Source organism: Ixodes scapularis, unplaced genomic scaffold (assembly GCF_016920785.2).
Source record: "Ixodes scapularis isolate PalLabHiFi unplaced genomic scaffold, ASM1692078v2 PGA_scaffold10__122_contigs__length_95168666, whole genome shotgun sequence".
Taxonomy (NCBI): Eukaryota; Metazoa; Arthropoda; class Arachnida; order Ixodida; family Ixodidae; genus Ixodes; species Ixodes scapularis.
Genome location: NW_024609836.1, coordinates 76,665,768 through 76,680,580, shown reverse-complemented (window position 1 = coordinate 76,680,580; position 14,813 = coordinate 76,665,768). Strand labels below are relative to the sequence as shown.

At 48.9% G+C, this 14,813-nt stretch overlaps 1 protein-coding gene across 1 annotated transcript in view; it reads left to right on the top strand.

Moving 5' to 3' along the window:
* Positions 1–14,813, top strand: part of LOC8035077 (poly(A) polymerase beta) — a 48,348-nt gene that overhangs the window by 4,382 nt on the left and 29,153 nt on the right. The window contains exons 2-11 of the mRNA XM_029989861.4: positions 2,584–2,802; positions 4,728–4,794; positions 6,734–6,815; positions 7,586–7,695; positions 9,404–9,457; positions 9,967–10,078; positions 10,372–10,461; positions 12,354–12,492; positions 13,765–13,958; positions 14,521–14,605. Coding sequence (XP_029845721.2) covers positions 2,584–2,802; positions 4,728–4,794; positions 6,734–6,815; positions 7,586–7,695; positions 9,404–9,457; positions 9,967–10,078; positions 10,372–10,461; positions 12,354–12,492; positions 13,765–13,958; positions 14,521–14,605 — 1,152 coding nt within the window. The remainder of the gene's footprint in view (positions 1–2,583; positions 2,803–4,727; positions 4,795–6,733; positions 6,816–7,585; positions 7,696–9,403; positions 9,458–9,966; positions 10,079–10,371; positions 10,462–12,353; positions 12,493–13,764; positions 13,959–14,520; positions 14,606–14,813) is intronic.

Below are 14,813 nucleotides of genomic sequence, written 5' to 3'. Positions count from 1 at the left end.
GAATGAGGGATGTACAGGAGGACATGGGATGGTCGTCTTTTAAGAGCAGGGAGGCAACTAGTAAGTTAAATTTGAACAAAGGTTGACTGAAGTGAATGATACACAGTGGGCGCAGAAGGAATTCAGATGTTTATTTATCCATGAAAAGTTTAAACACCAAATGGACAAACTGAACCAGAAAGCTTACATTTAAGTACCTACACACTGGTGATGGGGCTGAGCAGACTACTTGAGTGGAAAAGGGGGTGAAAGTGGCAGAGAGGAAAACGTGGGAGGGAAGAATGCAGGAGAAATCAGCTCTAACGGTGTACAGGTTACAAGAACAGGACATAAGAAAGGAAAATCTGACAATTCACTGGGAAATTTTTTGCTGTTCGAGGCAAGAACAGGAGTTTTGAGGACGAGGACATATAGGGCTAAATTTCAGGATGCAGACTCATTATGTGCCGCCTGCCATAACGAGAGAAAGACACTAGAGCGCTTGGTTTTGAAGTGCATGGGGCCTCACCCCGCCCTCCTTGAAGGGGTAACGGATTTGGCTGGGGGCCCTGGGTTTTATTGGCGACGAAGGAAGGATGGAAGAAAAAGGATTACAGTCAGAAAGAGGCGATTAGAAGATTGGTGGAAATTATCTAGGGAAAATTGAATGATGCACAACTAACTAGCACAGCTGGGGACAGACGTGCTAGTTAGTTCCGAGCCTAGGTGAAAGTCTGTGGCCTGTTTGCTTAGACAGTGGGGAAGTTAGTCGGCCCCACCGGGAGTCTCGCGTTTCTGTTGTAAGTGAAGAATTCAGCCGGGGTAGTACGACCGCCAGGCCGGGGCCCTCATCGAGCATCATGCACTAGCGATCCACGACAGCCCGCCGTTACCATCGACGCTCAGCCAGACCGAAACCAGCAGGGGTGTGGATTGAACTTGGGATTCCTGGGTGCTGCAGCGCCTTTACGCGCTCGAGCCCCTCCAAACCGCTGTGCCTCGTTGCACAAACGACAACAGTGACGGAGAGCGCTGCCGGCGTGTCGACAGGCGTGGAATGCCGTTCGTGCAATGCTGGCAAAAGGCCAGGCGAGCGGCGTCTGGTAAGGCCCTGTCCACTGCTCTAAATTGGGGACGCCTGAGGGTTGTCGTCTCGTGCACGGCCGTTGTCCAGACCCGACGAATCGGACCGCTCGCGTGCCCCCCCGCTAGCTTGAGAGTTCTTGCTACTCTGAAATTGCTTTCGGGAAGTGCAGCAGAACCTGCAACTCCACTCTATCTGCTCTAAGAAATAATTAAAATATTTTTTTTGTGTGCATGTGTGATATGAAGATTTTTGTTTTTTGGTGCTGCTTGCATTTACGCACGGACAGCTTTACTTTGCAGCTTACTTGGGGCACATAAATAGATGCTGACTGACACTTGTGTTAGTCCGTGGCTCAAGCATGATGGAACGCTAGAACGTCGCTTTCATGGTCGCGTCTTCTGAGCGTTGCAGAAGCTTTTTGACGGGAGATGAATAGCGGACGGACGGAGGCGGAAGCAGACGCCGACGCGCAGATTTCGTGGTCGCGTCCCACGGGCACTGCAGGCGACGCTAGGTGGCGGTGAAATAGCAGGCAATGCCAGAGGCTGTCGCTCGTCTGCTCGCACGACTAGCAGGCAGTGTTAGACTTCCAGACTAGAAACACTGGATGAGTGAAAGGGAGACACTACACCTGTTAGCCTGTTCAGTTGAGCAGCCAAGACAGCCCAGATTTAATGGGCTGGCCCACAGATCTGTGGGCGATGCTTAGAGCAGGCTGTAACCTCCACCTAAATTGCGTCAAAAAACGTAAATATTGCGCAAAAAAGTTTTTGTGGAAAAATTTAAAAAATTATGTGTCCCATCTATGCTTTTCTAAAAAAAAAAAAACTTTTTTTTTTTTTGTAGTGTCTCTTTAAGCGTTATTCTAGATGTGAGCCACCCACTGATGGGTAGCTGTGAGCCAATCACTCTCCAGTTTGTGAATTATTATTTCGAGTGCTCGTAGGCTTCTGCGCCACTTCATTGTATCAATAGGGAGTTCTAGAATAATGGACCGCAATGCTTTTGGGCCACCCAAGCAGCTTGGGGCGTCGCTTTGCGCACGTGCAGAAGGTCTGCACATGCTCTGTGCCAAAACTGGGAAGGGTTCCACGGTTGTCAGTGGTGCAAAATGGGAGTTCCTCAAGATTGAAAACTTTGAGAACTGATACCATACTAAGTCTACCAACCTGTAATTGTCGAGGAATTTCAAAGCGTCTAGAAAAGTCTGGGGAATCATCAGAAAGCTGGCTAAGCCAAGGAAGATAACCAGTGTGGGCGGCGTGGATGGCTATCGTGCTCAGTAACGGTTGTCCGATGCACATCCCCAGCCAGCATAAGCCACCACCCGTCGTGCTGAATTAAACGGGACTGATGCAGACGACGGCTGCAGCCCCATTCTCTGCATTTTTGTTTGTTTGTAACAGTCGGGGAAATTAAAATACCCGGGGTAAACCTGAAAAAGTTTGGAAATTTGAGAGAAGAAATTCGGTAGGCACCCTGCTGTAAGCCGACTTGAACCCTCTTGCCCTGCCCAGCGTGGGGTGCCCTGCGATGGGGGGCCACCCCCTGGGAGCCGGCGGGGGCATCCTCGGGGGCCAGCAACCTCCTCCCCAGCCAGGGGACAAGACCCTGGGCATGACGTCGCCCATCAGCATGGCACCCCCCAAGGCGAGCGACGTGGCACGAACCCGGGACCTGGAGGACACCCTGCGCCAGTTTGGACTCTTCGAATCGGCCGACGAACTGGCACACAGGTGGGCGACGAACCTCCCTTCACTTCACTTGTGTACGGCCTGTCACCATCGTTTGTGTCCTGTTTGCATCTGTTGTGCCGTCATTTGTTTCCTGTCGTCTTTGCCGTGATCATCTCTCCCATCATCATCTATTGTGTCCTATCAACATCTCTGTGCCATCAGTCACCATCTGTTGTTTCCCCTCACCATCTGTTCCGTGACCACACGCCCCGTCGCCATCTGTCATGTCAACATCTGTCCCGTCATCATCCATCCCGTCACCATCCGTTCCAACACCATCTGTCCCACCACCGTCCCTCCCATCACCCTCTGTCTAGTGACCTTCCATCCTGTTACCTTCTTTCCTGTCATTTTCTGTCCTGTCGCCATCCGTTCCAATATAATATGTTTAGGATGCCATGTTTCGAATAAATCCAATAAAATCCAAAAAACACTTGCCGGTAAACCTTTTGTCAATTTGGATTATCTGAACAAAACTCAGCATTTCTATCTTACATTGGCTAAAAAATAATGAAACAAAAAATTGTATCTGCAAATAAGCTTGGTCAGAGCACATGGTCAGTGGTCCCAAGGAAAAGCTTCTCCAGTTTCCTTTCACATCTCGATCTATTAACAAAATAACAAAAAGTGCTCACCATTTATCTCGTCAAACTTTGGTCAGGACAACAGGTCATTGTAATTTTGGGTCACGACAAAAGCCACCAGTCTAGTTTTCAGCTTGGACTTCTTATAGAAAGGCAGGCTTGTGTTTTTATAACATTGAAAGCTATGATTATAGGAGGGGGGGTGGCAGCTAAAGGTTATATCCTCCCTCTCCATCCCACACAGCCGCAGGGCGGAGCTGTGGAATGGGGTGGGGAAAAAACGAGCTTTCCAGAGACTCCATCACGGATTTTAGTGATTGTAAAGTATCGGCGTTAATTAAAGCAACACTGATTTGAAGTTATGTTGTAGGACGGTTAGTTTTACCAATGGCAAGGGTGCATATGCCCACTCCAGCTGAAGAATATTCTACACAGGTGAGAATTTAGGCCAGGTAATATTTGTTTTTATATTGAATTTTGGAGAATTGGGTACACAGCAAAGTTAATTTTTGAATTTTGGAGAATAGGGAATCTATCATGGAGAAGTTACAATAAACTCAAACTTTTGGCAAAAAATAAACTCGGAAAAACGTTCTCCGAATTTCATGAGAAATGAACTCCAAAACACGGGACCCTCCCTACATATGTCCCATCACCACCACCCTTGTCACTATCCGTCCTGTCACCATCCGTCCTGTCACCATTCGTATAGACACCATATATATAGCAGATGACAGGGAACACGTCAAAGACCATATGATGACATGGCAGATGACAGGGAACACATGAGGACACAGCAAAAGGTGGCTGGAAACAATAGACGGTGACAGGAAATAACGACAGGAAATAACAGATGTCAGTAGGAAAGAAAAGATGACTGCAGGAAAAAACAGATGATGACAAGACGGAAAGTATTGAATGTGCCACGATGTGTCATCATATGGTCTTTCCTGTCAGGTGCATTCCTTCCACCCAAGTTTCCAGCCTCATGTATCCCTAACAAAATTTTTGTACATAGAACACCTTATGGGTAGTTTTATGACGTGGTCACGTCACGTTACAGGCAGCTAAATTTTGCAGATAACATCACTTCCATGTCGTCTTTTTCTTCTTTTTTTTCTACCTAGCCAGGCTTATAACATGGCATATTTTGAAGTATTAAACGGAAGTGGGCACAGCATACAGAAAGTGGAGACGGCATATCTGTTTGTGCGAAATGTAGGAACTCTGTACAACGGATATAGAACATGTAGGTCCGTCACTCGATGCCGTAGGGGCACCCGGACACTGTGGTCTCAGTGTAGCCTCGTTTGCATGTCTTTCCCATCCTCATTCCTTTAGGATGGAGGTGCTCTCCAAGATCAACGAGCTGGTCAAGCAGTGGATCTACGACGTCAGCGTGAAGAAGGTGAGGGCTCCCTTTGGCTCGGGCGCTTGCCCGTGGAGTCACTTTCGAAGCAATGCGCTTTTACAGAGAGGCCTTACTAGAAAATGACTGACATTACCTATTAGCTCCATCCTCTTCCCTCTAACGGCTCAAAGACCAACTCGAAATTTCTACTACGGGAGCGGGTTTCATGTGCGACGAGCCATCAAGTGGTCATGGTTAGAGCACCGTTAAGAAGTTCGGGGTACGGTGGCTCGCTTGAGGGTTGGTTGCGATAAGCAGAGTGACCCTGTCGTCATGACGACGAAATCTCGTAAGCGACTTTTTAGACGGAGCTTCCTAAAGAGCCGTTTTACGGTATTAATGCGAAAGCATTAACTGTCTCATGGAGCGAGCTGACGTAGTCAGTTTGAAGCGCAAAAAGTGCACCTAGTTTCCGCGCTCCCAATATGAGCGATTCGCCTTCAGTTCCACGGGCTGGCGCGCGTCGAAGGGGCTCCCATTGCCCGCTGCGCCATGGCCTCCGAGAGCGCGCGCACACTTTGGGATCTCGAAGGCTGTGCTCGTCAGTTTCCACGACCGCTCACCCCATGGTGCTGCATGTCCATCAGCGCGCCGTTAACACGGAACGTCCAGGGGGTCCATGGTCAGCGTGCCCAGGGGAGCACGCGCGCTGACCAGCGACGAAAAGTATGCAGCAGACGAAAATGGGAGCGGACGAGCCGCTTGCATGCTTTCACATTCACAACTCATAAGAAATGTTTAGGTGTACCTCGAGCTTTTATTTTTTTTTGTACAGCTCGTCGGGCCTCGTGTTTTTCATGCTTTCTTGTGAAGTCCATTCAAAGGGCTTGCTCGCACGTTGGCGCAGTGGTTGTGCTCGTAAGAAAAAGGGGCAGACCGTCATTCTCTGAGTGCCTTCCATGGATCGCACCAAAAGACCAATCTCACTAGGTGTTCGGCACCCGCGTGTCGCCGCCATAACTTTAGTTCACAGGAGACAGAAGGTCGTGCATGCGAGGGTTCATGCCTTTTCGTGTTCTACATGCGCAGAGCTCCAGCAAGAAGGTCTTATGTGCAGAAAGACTAAAGTTCCCTCAATGCATTGCAGCAATGGTGTCGTAGTCAAACTGGCTGGTGAGATTGGTTTATTGACTAGTGACGGACCGAATCTGTCGAACTTCAGATTCAGCAAAGTGCGGCACATGCCAAACTTTTGAAGGAAAGTTTGGCAAAGTTTCGGCAAAAACTTTCGCGCGAGAACGACAGGGCCTATATTTTCTGCTTGAAAACAGGAGATTGACCAGGATTTGACGCAGCCCACTGCGCAAGTGACAAATGCAGTACATTCCAGATAACATTATTTCCATTTGATTCTTCCAATGATGCAATGAGGTAGTTGCAACATTGAGTCACAAGTACTTTAAAGCACTCGTCGCAAATATGAAAATGCTGTTTTCAGCTCACAAGTAGTTTGTGTCAAATCAAAATAATATTGCTTTTTAATTAGTGTTATTTCGCGGCTTTCATCTATCCACGTAAAACTAAACACAGAACTGTCGTGCTCGACGTTGCACGTTCAACATTCCTAACTTTTCCCATCTTCCTAAATGTCAGTGCGGGTCCTGTCATCAGAAACCGGCATTTTAAAAGTTAAAAACAAGACGTGCGGATATGGGACGCAGACTTTCATGCAAAGCTGGCATCAAGTGACTCAAATTGAAAAACATGCATATTTACAATAATATTGTTCTCTCTATTCTGGTGAAGGCACTCCAGATTTCTTTGAGTGTAGAGCGAAAACCGCTTGGCGGGGTGTTGGAAGTGGTGCAATGAGGGAAATGGAGTGTTTGCTTGGCTGCACCGGTTTCTAAACACTGCCTCGCACAGTGGCTTTGGATGTGGGGGTTGCGTCGTCGGAGCCTGCCCCGACTTTGGTGTACATTCCCTCCGCCCGCAGAACATGCCGCCAAGCGTGGCCGAAAACGTCGGGGGCAAGATCTACACCTTCGGGTCGTACCGCCTCGGGGTCCACACGAAAGGTGGGTACTCCTTCAACTATGGGTTATGGGGTGTCTCGTTGTAAACTGGGGAAACAGTAGTTGACAAATTCAGCACAAGAAGCACCGTAAACAACCTCACTTTCAAGGGCTCAATATTTTGCAAATTGTACAGATAGTCTTGGGAATATTTTGCGGGCACAAAATTTTGCGATTGGGGAGGGGGACAAGGCAATATATTGGCGAGATCACCTCCGTTCAATGTTTTTCAAGTCGTAAAATTAACAAAAATTAGGTAGTTTACAGTATTCGGAGATGGTGTAATTCACAGTGGCATACTCCACATTCTAAACACGCTGGGACAGCTATTTGCCAGCGGGGAATTGGCACAACAACAAAAAAAGGACAACAGAATTTTTTTTTTTTTTTGTACTCTCAAGCAACATTCAAATATTTGACACCATGCCGCTGTCTCCGTGCTAAATCAAGCGTCTGCCAAAACATTACCGTACCGAAACAAAGCCGTCGCTTCGATCTGGCGTAAGTCTCTTTGGCCGTGTTCCAAAATTTACTCGGTGTCGCTCTAAGGTAAAGGTTCTGTACCTTGCCGTTCGAACTCTTACCCGTGTCCAGCATTGCTCTATCATTCGTGTCACATGACATTATCCACCGGAGTAACGCGGATCAATTAGAGCGAGATTTGGAACACGGCCTTTGTCTGCTCGTTCTTGGTGGCCTGTCGTCTGCTCCCCTCTCTGTGCCCTCCCCCTTCTCCCCCCCGCCATGATGCAAGCCGGTGCGGTGATGTGCAGGCGCCGACATTGACACTCTGTGCGTGGCCCCGAGGCACGTGGACAGGACGGACTTCTTCTCCTCCTTTGTGGAGCTGCTGCGGCAGCAGGAAGAGGTCAAGGACCTCAGGGTGAGTGCATCTCTCCGACCCCCCTATTCCCAGACGGCGAGGTTGTAATGCCGGGGTTTCCCGCGTCTGCTACCGAGGTCCGGTATGGGGCACCGCTCGAATACGACCGCTGCGTCAGTTGGGACCCGAGTCCCAACGAAAACCGCTACTGCTATACTCATGTCCAATCCAGCATGTAGCCTATAAAATACAGCACTAAAGCCGTCTAGGGGATGCTGGTCTCATCCCTCTCCCTCCTCTCCCGTTCAGCACAAACCTATAATTATCCCTCTAAACTAGGGGTCTGAAACACGCGGCCCGCGGGCTGCATGCAGCCCACGACTCACTAGGATATGGCCCACAGGCAGCCAACCGTCTACGAGTCCCGGTTTCAACGCTCTATGCGCCATATCATCTCGCCGATTCATTTTGGCTCGAAAAGTAGCTCTGCTCTTTTAAGGTATTAAGATAGTTTACACTTATCTGTGTTCATTCTCCCTTTGTTTTGCTTTTGCTTCCTAGCTTTTTTTGTAGTGTACAATTCCGCTACTAGGCTGCTAGCGCGAGTTCTGCGCTGAAGGATGCATCGCGGCTGCATGAATTTTCTATTTGCAAAAGCCACAGGCAAAGATAAAACTAGGAGCTCGGGATTCCTACCTTAAGAAAATATCACTATTAAAATTCAGTAATTTGTTCAAAGTGTTACAATAAAAATCGCCAGGAAAGCAAGAACTGTCAATTTAACCGATTGTTTCTTTTCGATGCACGTTGAGCTTGGTTCATTTCTCAGTGAATTAAGCATTGGGAAGGACAGTGTAGGTTCCTCTCTTGTTTTATTAAAAATGTCAGGACATTGGCGGGGTGGTGTCATTTCTACGTTTGTTTTCACATCAGGTCAGGGCCCAAAATAGTCATATAGGCAAATCAAATATAAAGATATCACTGCCAAAACTGAGAGTTTACAAAAAGATAAAGCACAAGGTCTCTCCTCTTCAAAATCTTTTGAACCCCTCCTCCCCCCCATTATTTTACCTTGGCCCTCGACCTTTCCGGTATGGGCTATCTGGCTCCCACACTTAAATGAGTTTGAAACCACTGCTCTAAGCAATGTTTTCCTTTCAGCAGTTGTCTGCACTCTAAAGTGTTCCTCAACCTTCTGCACCTAAGGTGTGTTTCTGGGGTCGATTTCTTGTGGGAGTTGCTATACTTCGTTTCACCTTACGTCCAGATGCAGCCAACGCTGCAAACTAATGAGACCAATCAAACATCGTCAAAAGCACATTATCGTGATGTTCGTCATGTTTTGTATGTGTTCAATCATCGCTGAAGCAATCATAAGTAGAAAAGGCCCAGTGACTTGTGCTCTTGGCACCACTTAAATAGGTCCCAATAGATTGTGGCGTCTGCTGCGTCTGGACTTAAGCAAAGACGAAGTGTAGTGTCTGGAAGGGACAGTGACATCACAGCAGGGTGATTTCGTCGCCCGGTCATGTTTGCCTGATGCCAACGAGCCCTCAAACTCTGAGAATGCTCACGGAGACATTTGTTGTGGTCTGCGAATGACGTAAATCTTGAATGTGGACTTCGAGGAAACCCGACTTGCGGCGCATTTTTATGCCTTCAATGATTTTAAAGAGGGTCCAGTCGCTCCTGGTCGCTCAGTCTTTGTCAGAAAATGGTGTCATACACTTCAAGCAGGTGGATGAACTCCGTCGTCTTGTTTTGGCAGGCGGTGGAGGAGGCCTTCGTTCCGGTCATCAAGATGACGTTTGCTGGCATCGAGGTAAGCCGGCCAGTCTCCTTCTATACGTGAGCATTATTTCGATCGCCACTCTTTGCACGCTCGCCTGCAAACAGCCCGCTTGGCATTTGCAACTGCGAGCGTCGCTCTTGGGTTGAACGTTGGCAGCGACTGGAAAGCCATATGTGTCTTTGACCGACGCGTTTTTGCACATCCTAAACAGTGGTTCTTCGATTTCCACCCCATCACGTCGTGGAAGTGATGCGTTGTCGCCGGCCTGTTCTACCGAAAATTGCTCCCCAGCTTGAGAGTCCATGGAGGCTTCAACGTCTAGGGGTCGAAATGCCGCGACAACAGCGACGCTTGCGTTTTTTCGCTCTTTTTTTTTAACCTTTACATCGAACCGCGAGGATTGGACAGCACGACACTGCGGCTTTTGCGACGTCATTCGTTGCCGCTTCGAGACCGTTTTCGATGCGCGGGTGGGTCGACGCGTGGGTCAAGCATCGTGTGATGGCAGAAGCACCCCATTCCCTTCTCTCGTCTCCCAGCTGGACATGCTGTTTGCGAGGCTGGCCCTCAAGGACATTCCCGAGCAGCAGGACCTGAGGGACGTCAACATCCTCAAGAACCTGGACCCCAAGTGTGTCCGCAGCCTCAACGGTGAGTGGGTTGCCGTTCCGTTCCGGAGCGGAGCCCGGGGACGCAACCTCCGGTCAGTGCGTACATCGCGTTTCTGACATTTCACTTTCAAACTGGTGATGTCGTAGAGGTGCCTTCTGTGGTCGTAGTGGGCGTCGCGGCGGACAAGCAGCAGGCACCCATTCTGCCCTGGGTCACTGAGCACACGGGGCGCTAAGCTCACGGGCCGATTGTGCATTTTCTTGCACCAGTCTGTGCGGCCGATCTCACCCTGCGGAGCGCGGAGGTGTGTTAGAACGGACATGTCTTTTCAGGCTGCCGGGTGACGGACGAGATCCTGCACCTGGTCCCAAACAGGGAGACGTTCCGGCTGTCGCTGCGTGCCATCAAGCTCTGGGCCAAGAGTGAGTGGACGACACCTCTCTCGCGTCGCCCCGCTGTGGGGCAAGGCTTAACCATGTCGTCGAGCTTGTCAGACCGCCGTTGATGTCATGGTTCGACCCAACCTTCCTTGACAATTTAGAGAGAGGCAGAAGTGTGGGTGCGTTGCTTTGACTGCGTTGGCTCGAGAAGTTGCGTCCAGGTGTAAACCAATTCTTTTCCTGTGCAGCATTTGGTGGCTGGCTTCTGAAATAACTGGCTCATCCACCCACACGGGCAAGAAAGAGACTTGAACTGTTTTTCGGCTTCGATTGTACCTATCGCTGACATTTGTTTAGTTTTCCTGCTAGCAGTACATGCCCATTTTATTTTCTTTAGGGGAGACACTACTCCTTAAGGCAAAGGGTACTAAAAAAAAAACTTTGAAATTGTGTTCATGTACATTGAGGGCCCCTTATCTTGTTCTGAAGTATTTTCACGGAATAAGTATTTTTTGTGTTGAAATATTGACTTGAAAATAGTAAAATAAGTCTGTGCAGGATTTTTGCTATTATTTCAGAATGAAATATTTACACACTACGCTATTTTATGGAATCCATATCCCCATTTGCACACAGCACACATCCATTCTTGAACATTTTTTTTCTGGTAAATGCACGTGTGAGGTATCAAATAAGGTGTGCAAATATGTTAAATATGGCATCAGGGTTTTTATACACACCTTTTAAACTTTTTGCAATAAATCATTTTGAAACAGGAAAACTCAGAAGTGTCATAAAATACCCATAAATCGTTCTAGAGCTTTCATTTATACCTTATTGGATTCCACAGATCCTTCAGTTTTCCTGAGATACGTTTATTTTCTGATTTCAATATTTCGATTTGTCTTTATCCTTCCCCATAATCTTTGCAATTGAAACTTTACTAATCAGACTTCGTCAAAACCAAGTGCATATTTGTAGTGAGATTGTAAAGGCAGATGAGGTACCATACCTAATCGCATAATGAATGCACCCCCCACAACGGGCATTAATATTTGAACTTCTTTTAACTCGCTAATGAACGCATCTCCAATTTTCGGCTCTGCGAGTCTCGAACTGCGTCCAACGCAGCTAGCTACAGAGCCAATTTTCTTTTGCCGCCAAGCGTCCAGGCCGAGTTAAGCCAAGCTAAGCCGCACTTGTAATAACTGCAAGTGCATAGTTGTGGGAGTGGTCAACAGTGAAACCGAGCGGCAGCACACCTAACGAAGCTGGGGGTCGAGAGATTGCTCAACCCCGGACATGCTTCGCCCATCCGGTGCATTGATGTCAACAAACACGTCGTCCTCTGAGGTCCGCTTTCGGACAGTGAAGTCATGAAAGTGGTTAGGCCTAAGAACGGTCACGTCACTCTTTGTACTGAGTGAGCTTTGTAGGGTGCTTTTCCTTTGGTAAAAGATATGCCACAAGCACCCTAAAAAAGGTTCGCAATTTAGAGAGCATAATTACTGTGGCGCGCTCACAATCAGTTGCAGGTGCGCCTTCGTCAGTGGAGGCGTGCCACAGTTCGCTGCCGCATCATATTGGCATCTAAAATTACATTTGAGCAAAGTGTGTAAATGCAAAAAATTTGACCCCACGCAATGATGCATCCCCCAAATATGTGTTAATTTTTTGGGGAAAAAAGTGTGTTCAGTATGCGAGTATATACGGTATGTAAATCTCATTTGTATTGGATCACACATTATATAAAGATGCTCTAGTCTAGAAGCAGTGTTGCCCCTTAATACCGATTCCTCCCTGTAACCCCCATCGCTGTAACTGTAGTTGATAGATGAAGAGCCGAGGAAATTTGTAACAAAAGGGCGGGGCGTGATGTGGAGCGCTCGTTGAGAAGCCGGCCCTGACCATGGTTGCGTGTGTGGACATTGCAGAGCACGGGGTGTACTCGAACGTGCTGGGCTACCTCGGAGGTGTCTCCTGGGCCATGCTGGTGGCCCGGACCTGCCAGCTGTACCCCAACGCGGCCGCGGCCACCCTCGTCCACAAGTTCTTCCTCGTCTTCTCGCAATGGTGAGTGGCGGGTGGGCGCCGAGTCATACTCCACCAGCCCGAGCTCTCATTCCGTGCCGCATTCACACCGGGCGCGATTTGGGTTGCGGCTGTAAGTCAGATGCCCCCCTTTTTCCGGTGGGGCGAAACACTGACCAGCAGATCCTCAGGTTGAGTGCTTGAATCCCGGCCAGATGTTCGCAGTCGGACAGAGGCTCGTTTGTGGAGATTTTTGTGCTCGTCCAGCTATCGCCGGGTGGTCGAAATGAATCCCCAGTCCTACGCTGGGGTGTGCCCTTTGTCGGCGCGTAAAATGCAATTTGATTCTGGTTTTAGTCGTTGAGTGAAATTGTGCTAGTCTTGTGTCGCCATTTTGAGGAGGCAGCTCGACCACCGGCACGATTCCACGTGTTCTATCCTGCGTGTAGGAATGACTCAAGTTCTTGAACTGCTTCCCCCCCCCCCCCCCCCCGTTTTCTAACTCTTTGCAGCACTTGCCGATGTAATGACTCGCCGGTAATTTAAACACCCCTTTGCTTTATTACATTTGTTGCTTGCCGGGTCTATGGGTTTCTACGAACTTGCGGTCTTCCCAGACTACCCACATAGGTTTCTCGAGCTTCCCTGATCTTCTTGGCCGTCCCAATTCCTAACCGAAATGTTTCTACAGTTTTAAGGCTATTTTAGCAGATAGGAGCCACCCATTGGTGTGAGACTATGAGCTAAACATTCCCTGGCATGCATATTATGGCTACAAGATCTGTGGCCTTCTGCACTGCTTTATTGCATCACTGAGTAGTCCAGAGTCCGATTTTGGTCATGGCAAGAGCATTCTTAGCCACTGATTGGATGTGGCATCTCAACTTGCGCGTAATCAACCAATGAGACATTTTTGACCCGCTGCGAGCTCGAAATCGGGCAATATTTTGGTGAGCAGCTCTCCCGATCTCACTTTGCCGTAGCACTCGGTTCGTAGCAGACAGTCAACTTTTTTTTGGTCTGTTGGCAGACGACATACGGTGTTTTCTTGTTTTATATCTGTCTCCGAATGGAGGTTCGTGGCAGACGAACAGCAGTATTCACTCGTTCCGCGAAAGGCAAATTGGATTTTGCTTTCGCGAGGACCAAAATCAGACCCCAGGAGAGATGTTCCTCAACTACCTGTCAGACGATAGGGGTTCTGCGAGATAATAAAAAGTTTGAGAATCCCTGGTGTAGAGAAGGGCTTCCCAGCAACGCCGTACCTTACAAAACGATTGGTTACATGTCGTCGACCGATCTCTTGATCCCCAGGCCGTGGCCCAAACCCGTGCTGCTGAAGCAGCCCGAGGAGAACAAGCTGGGCTTCCCCGTGTGGGATCCCCGCATCAACGTGGCGGATCGCTTCCACCTCATGCCCATCATCACACCAGCCTACCCGCAGCAGAACTCCACCTTCAATGTGTCCGTGTCCACGCGCACCATCATGCGCCAGGAGTTCAAGCAGGGTGAGCGCTCGTCATTTGAACGACTCAAAGCACGGCTTACAGCAGTGCCTCACAGTGGTGGAGTCTACATCACTATGGGTAATAGCTGTTGCCAGCAGTTCGGTCTAAACTACAAGGACCCATAGCCTCGCGTGGTTCGACGCGTCAAACGTCCCGTCCGGTGAAGTTCGATAGAGACGCACAAGCCGCCAATACTTTTACATGGGATTTTCGAGATACATTTTGGCTGTTCAAAATCGACAATATTTCGAAATCCTTGGGTTCGATGTAATCGGGCTCGATTGTATTCTAGTGAATTTGAGCCACCCTCGATGCGTGACGACGAGCCACATGATTCTTAGTTTGTGGTGGGCCTGCACTCAACTCCGAGGTTTCTTTACTGCGCCAACACCAAGACTGAGGGGGGCTCCTCAGCTGTAAATTGGGAGAGCGGGGGTTCCTTGAGATAGAAAGTTCTGAGAATCCTTGGCTGGTTTGAGGTGGCTCAAATGCACGCAAATGTAGCGCGTCTTTTCCTTTATAATGATTAGACAAACTTAACGGCGTCCCCGCGACCCTCCAGGTCTGGCCATCACCGACGAGATCATGCTGGGGCGCACCGAGTGGATAAAGCTGTTCGAGCCTCCCAACTTCTTCGGGAAGTACAAGTGAGTCGCACCGGGAAGGGTGCTCTTTGCCACTGAAGTTGAAGTGGGGGGGGGGGGGTGGGGGGAGGATTCCAAAAAGTGGTGCACTTCAAAGTGCTCAATGATACGCAGTTGTGCACTTCAAAGTGATACGCAACGGCGTATCGTCTGTCGCCTCTATCGTCTGCTACAGCCGGTTCTTTCCAGGCCGGCACTGTGTGCTTTTGCA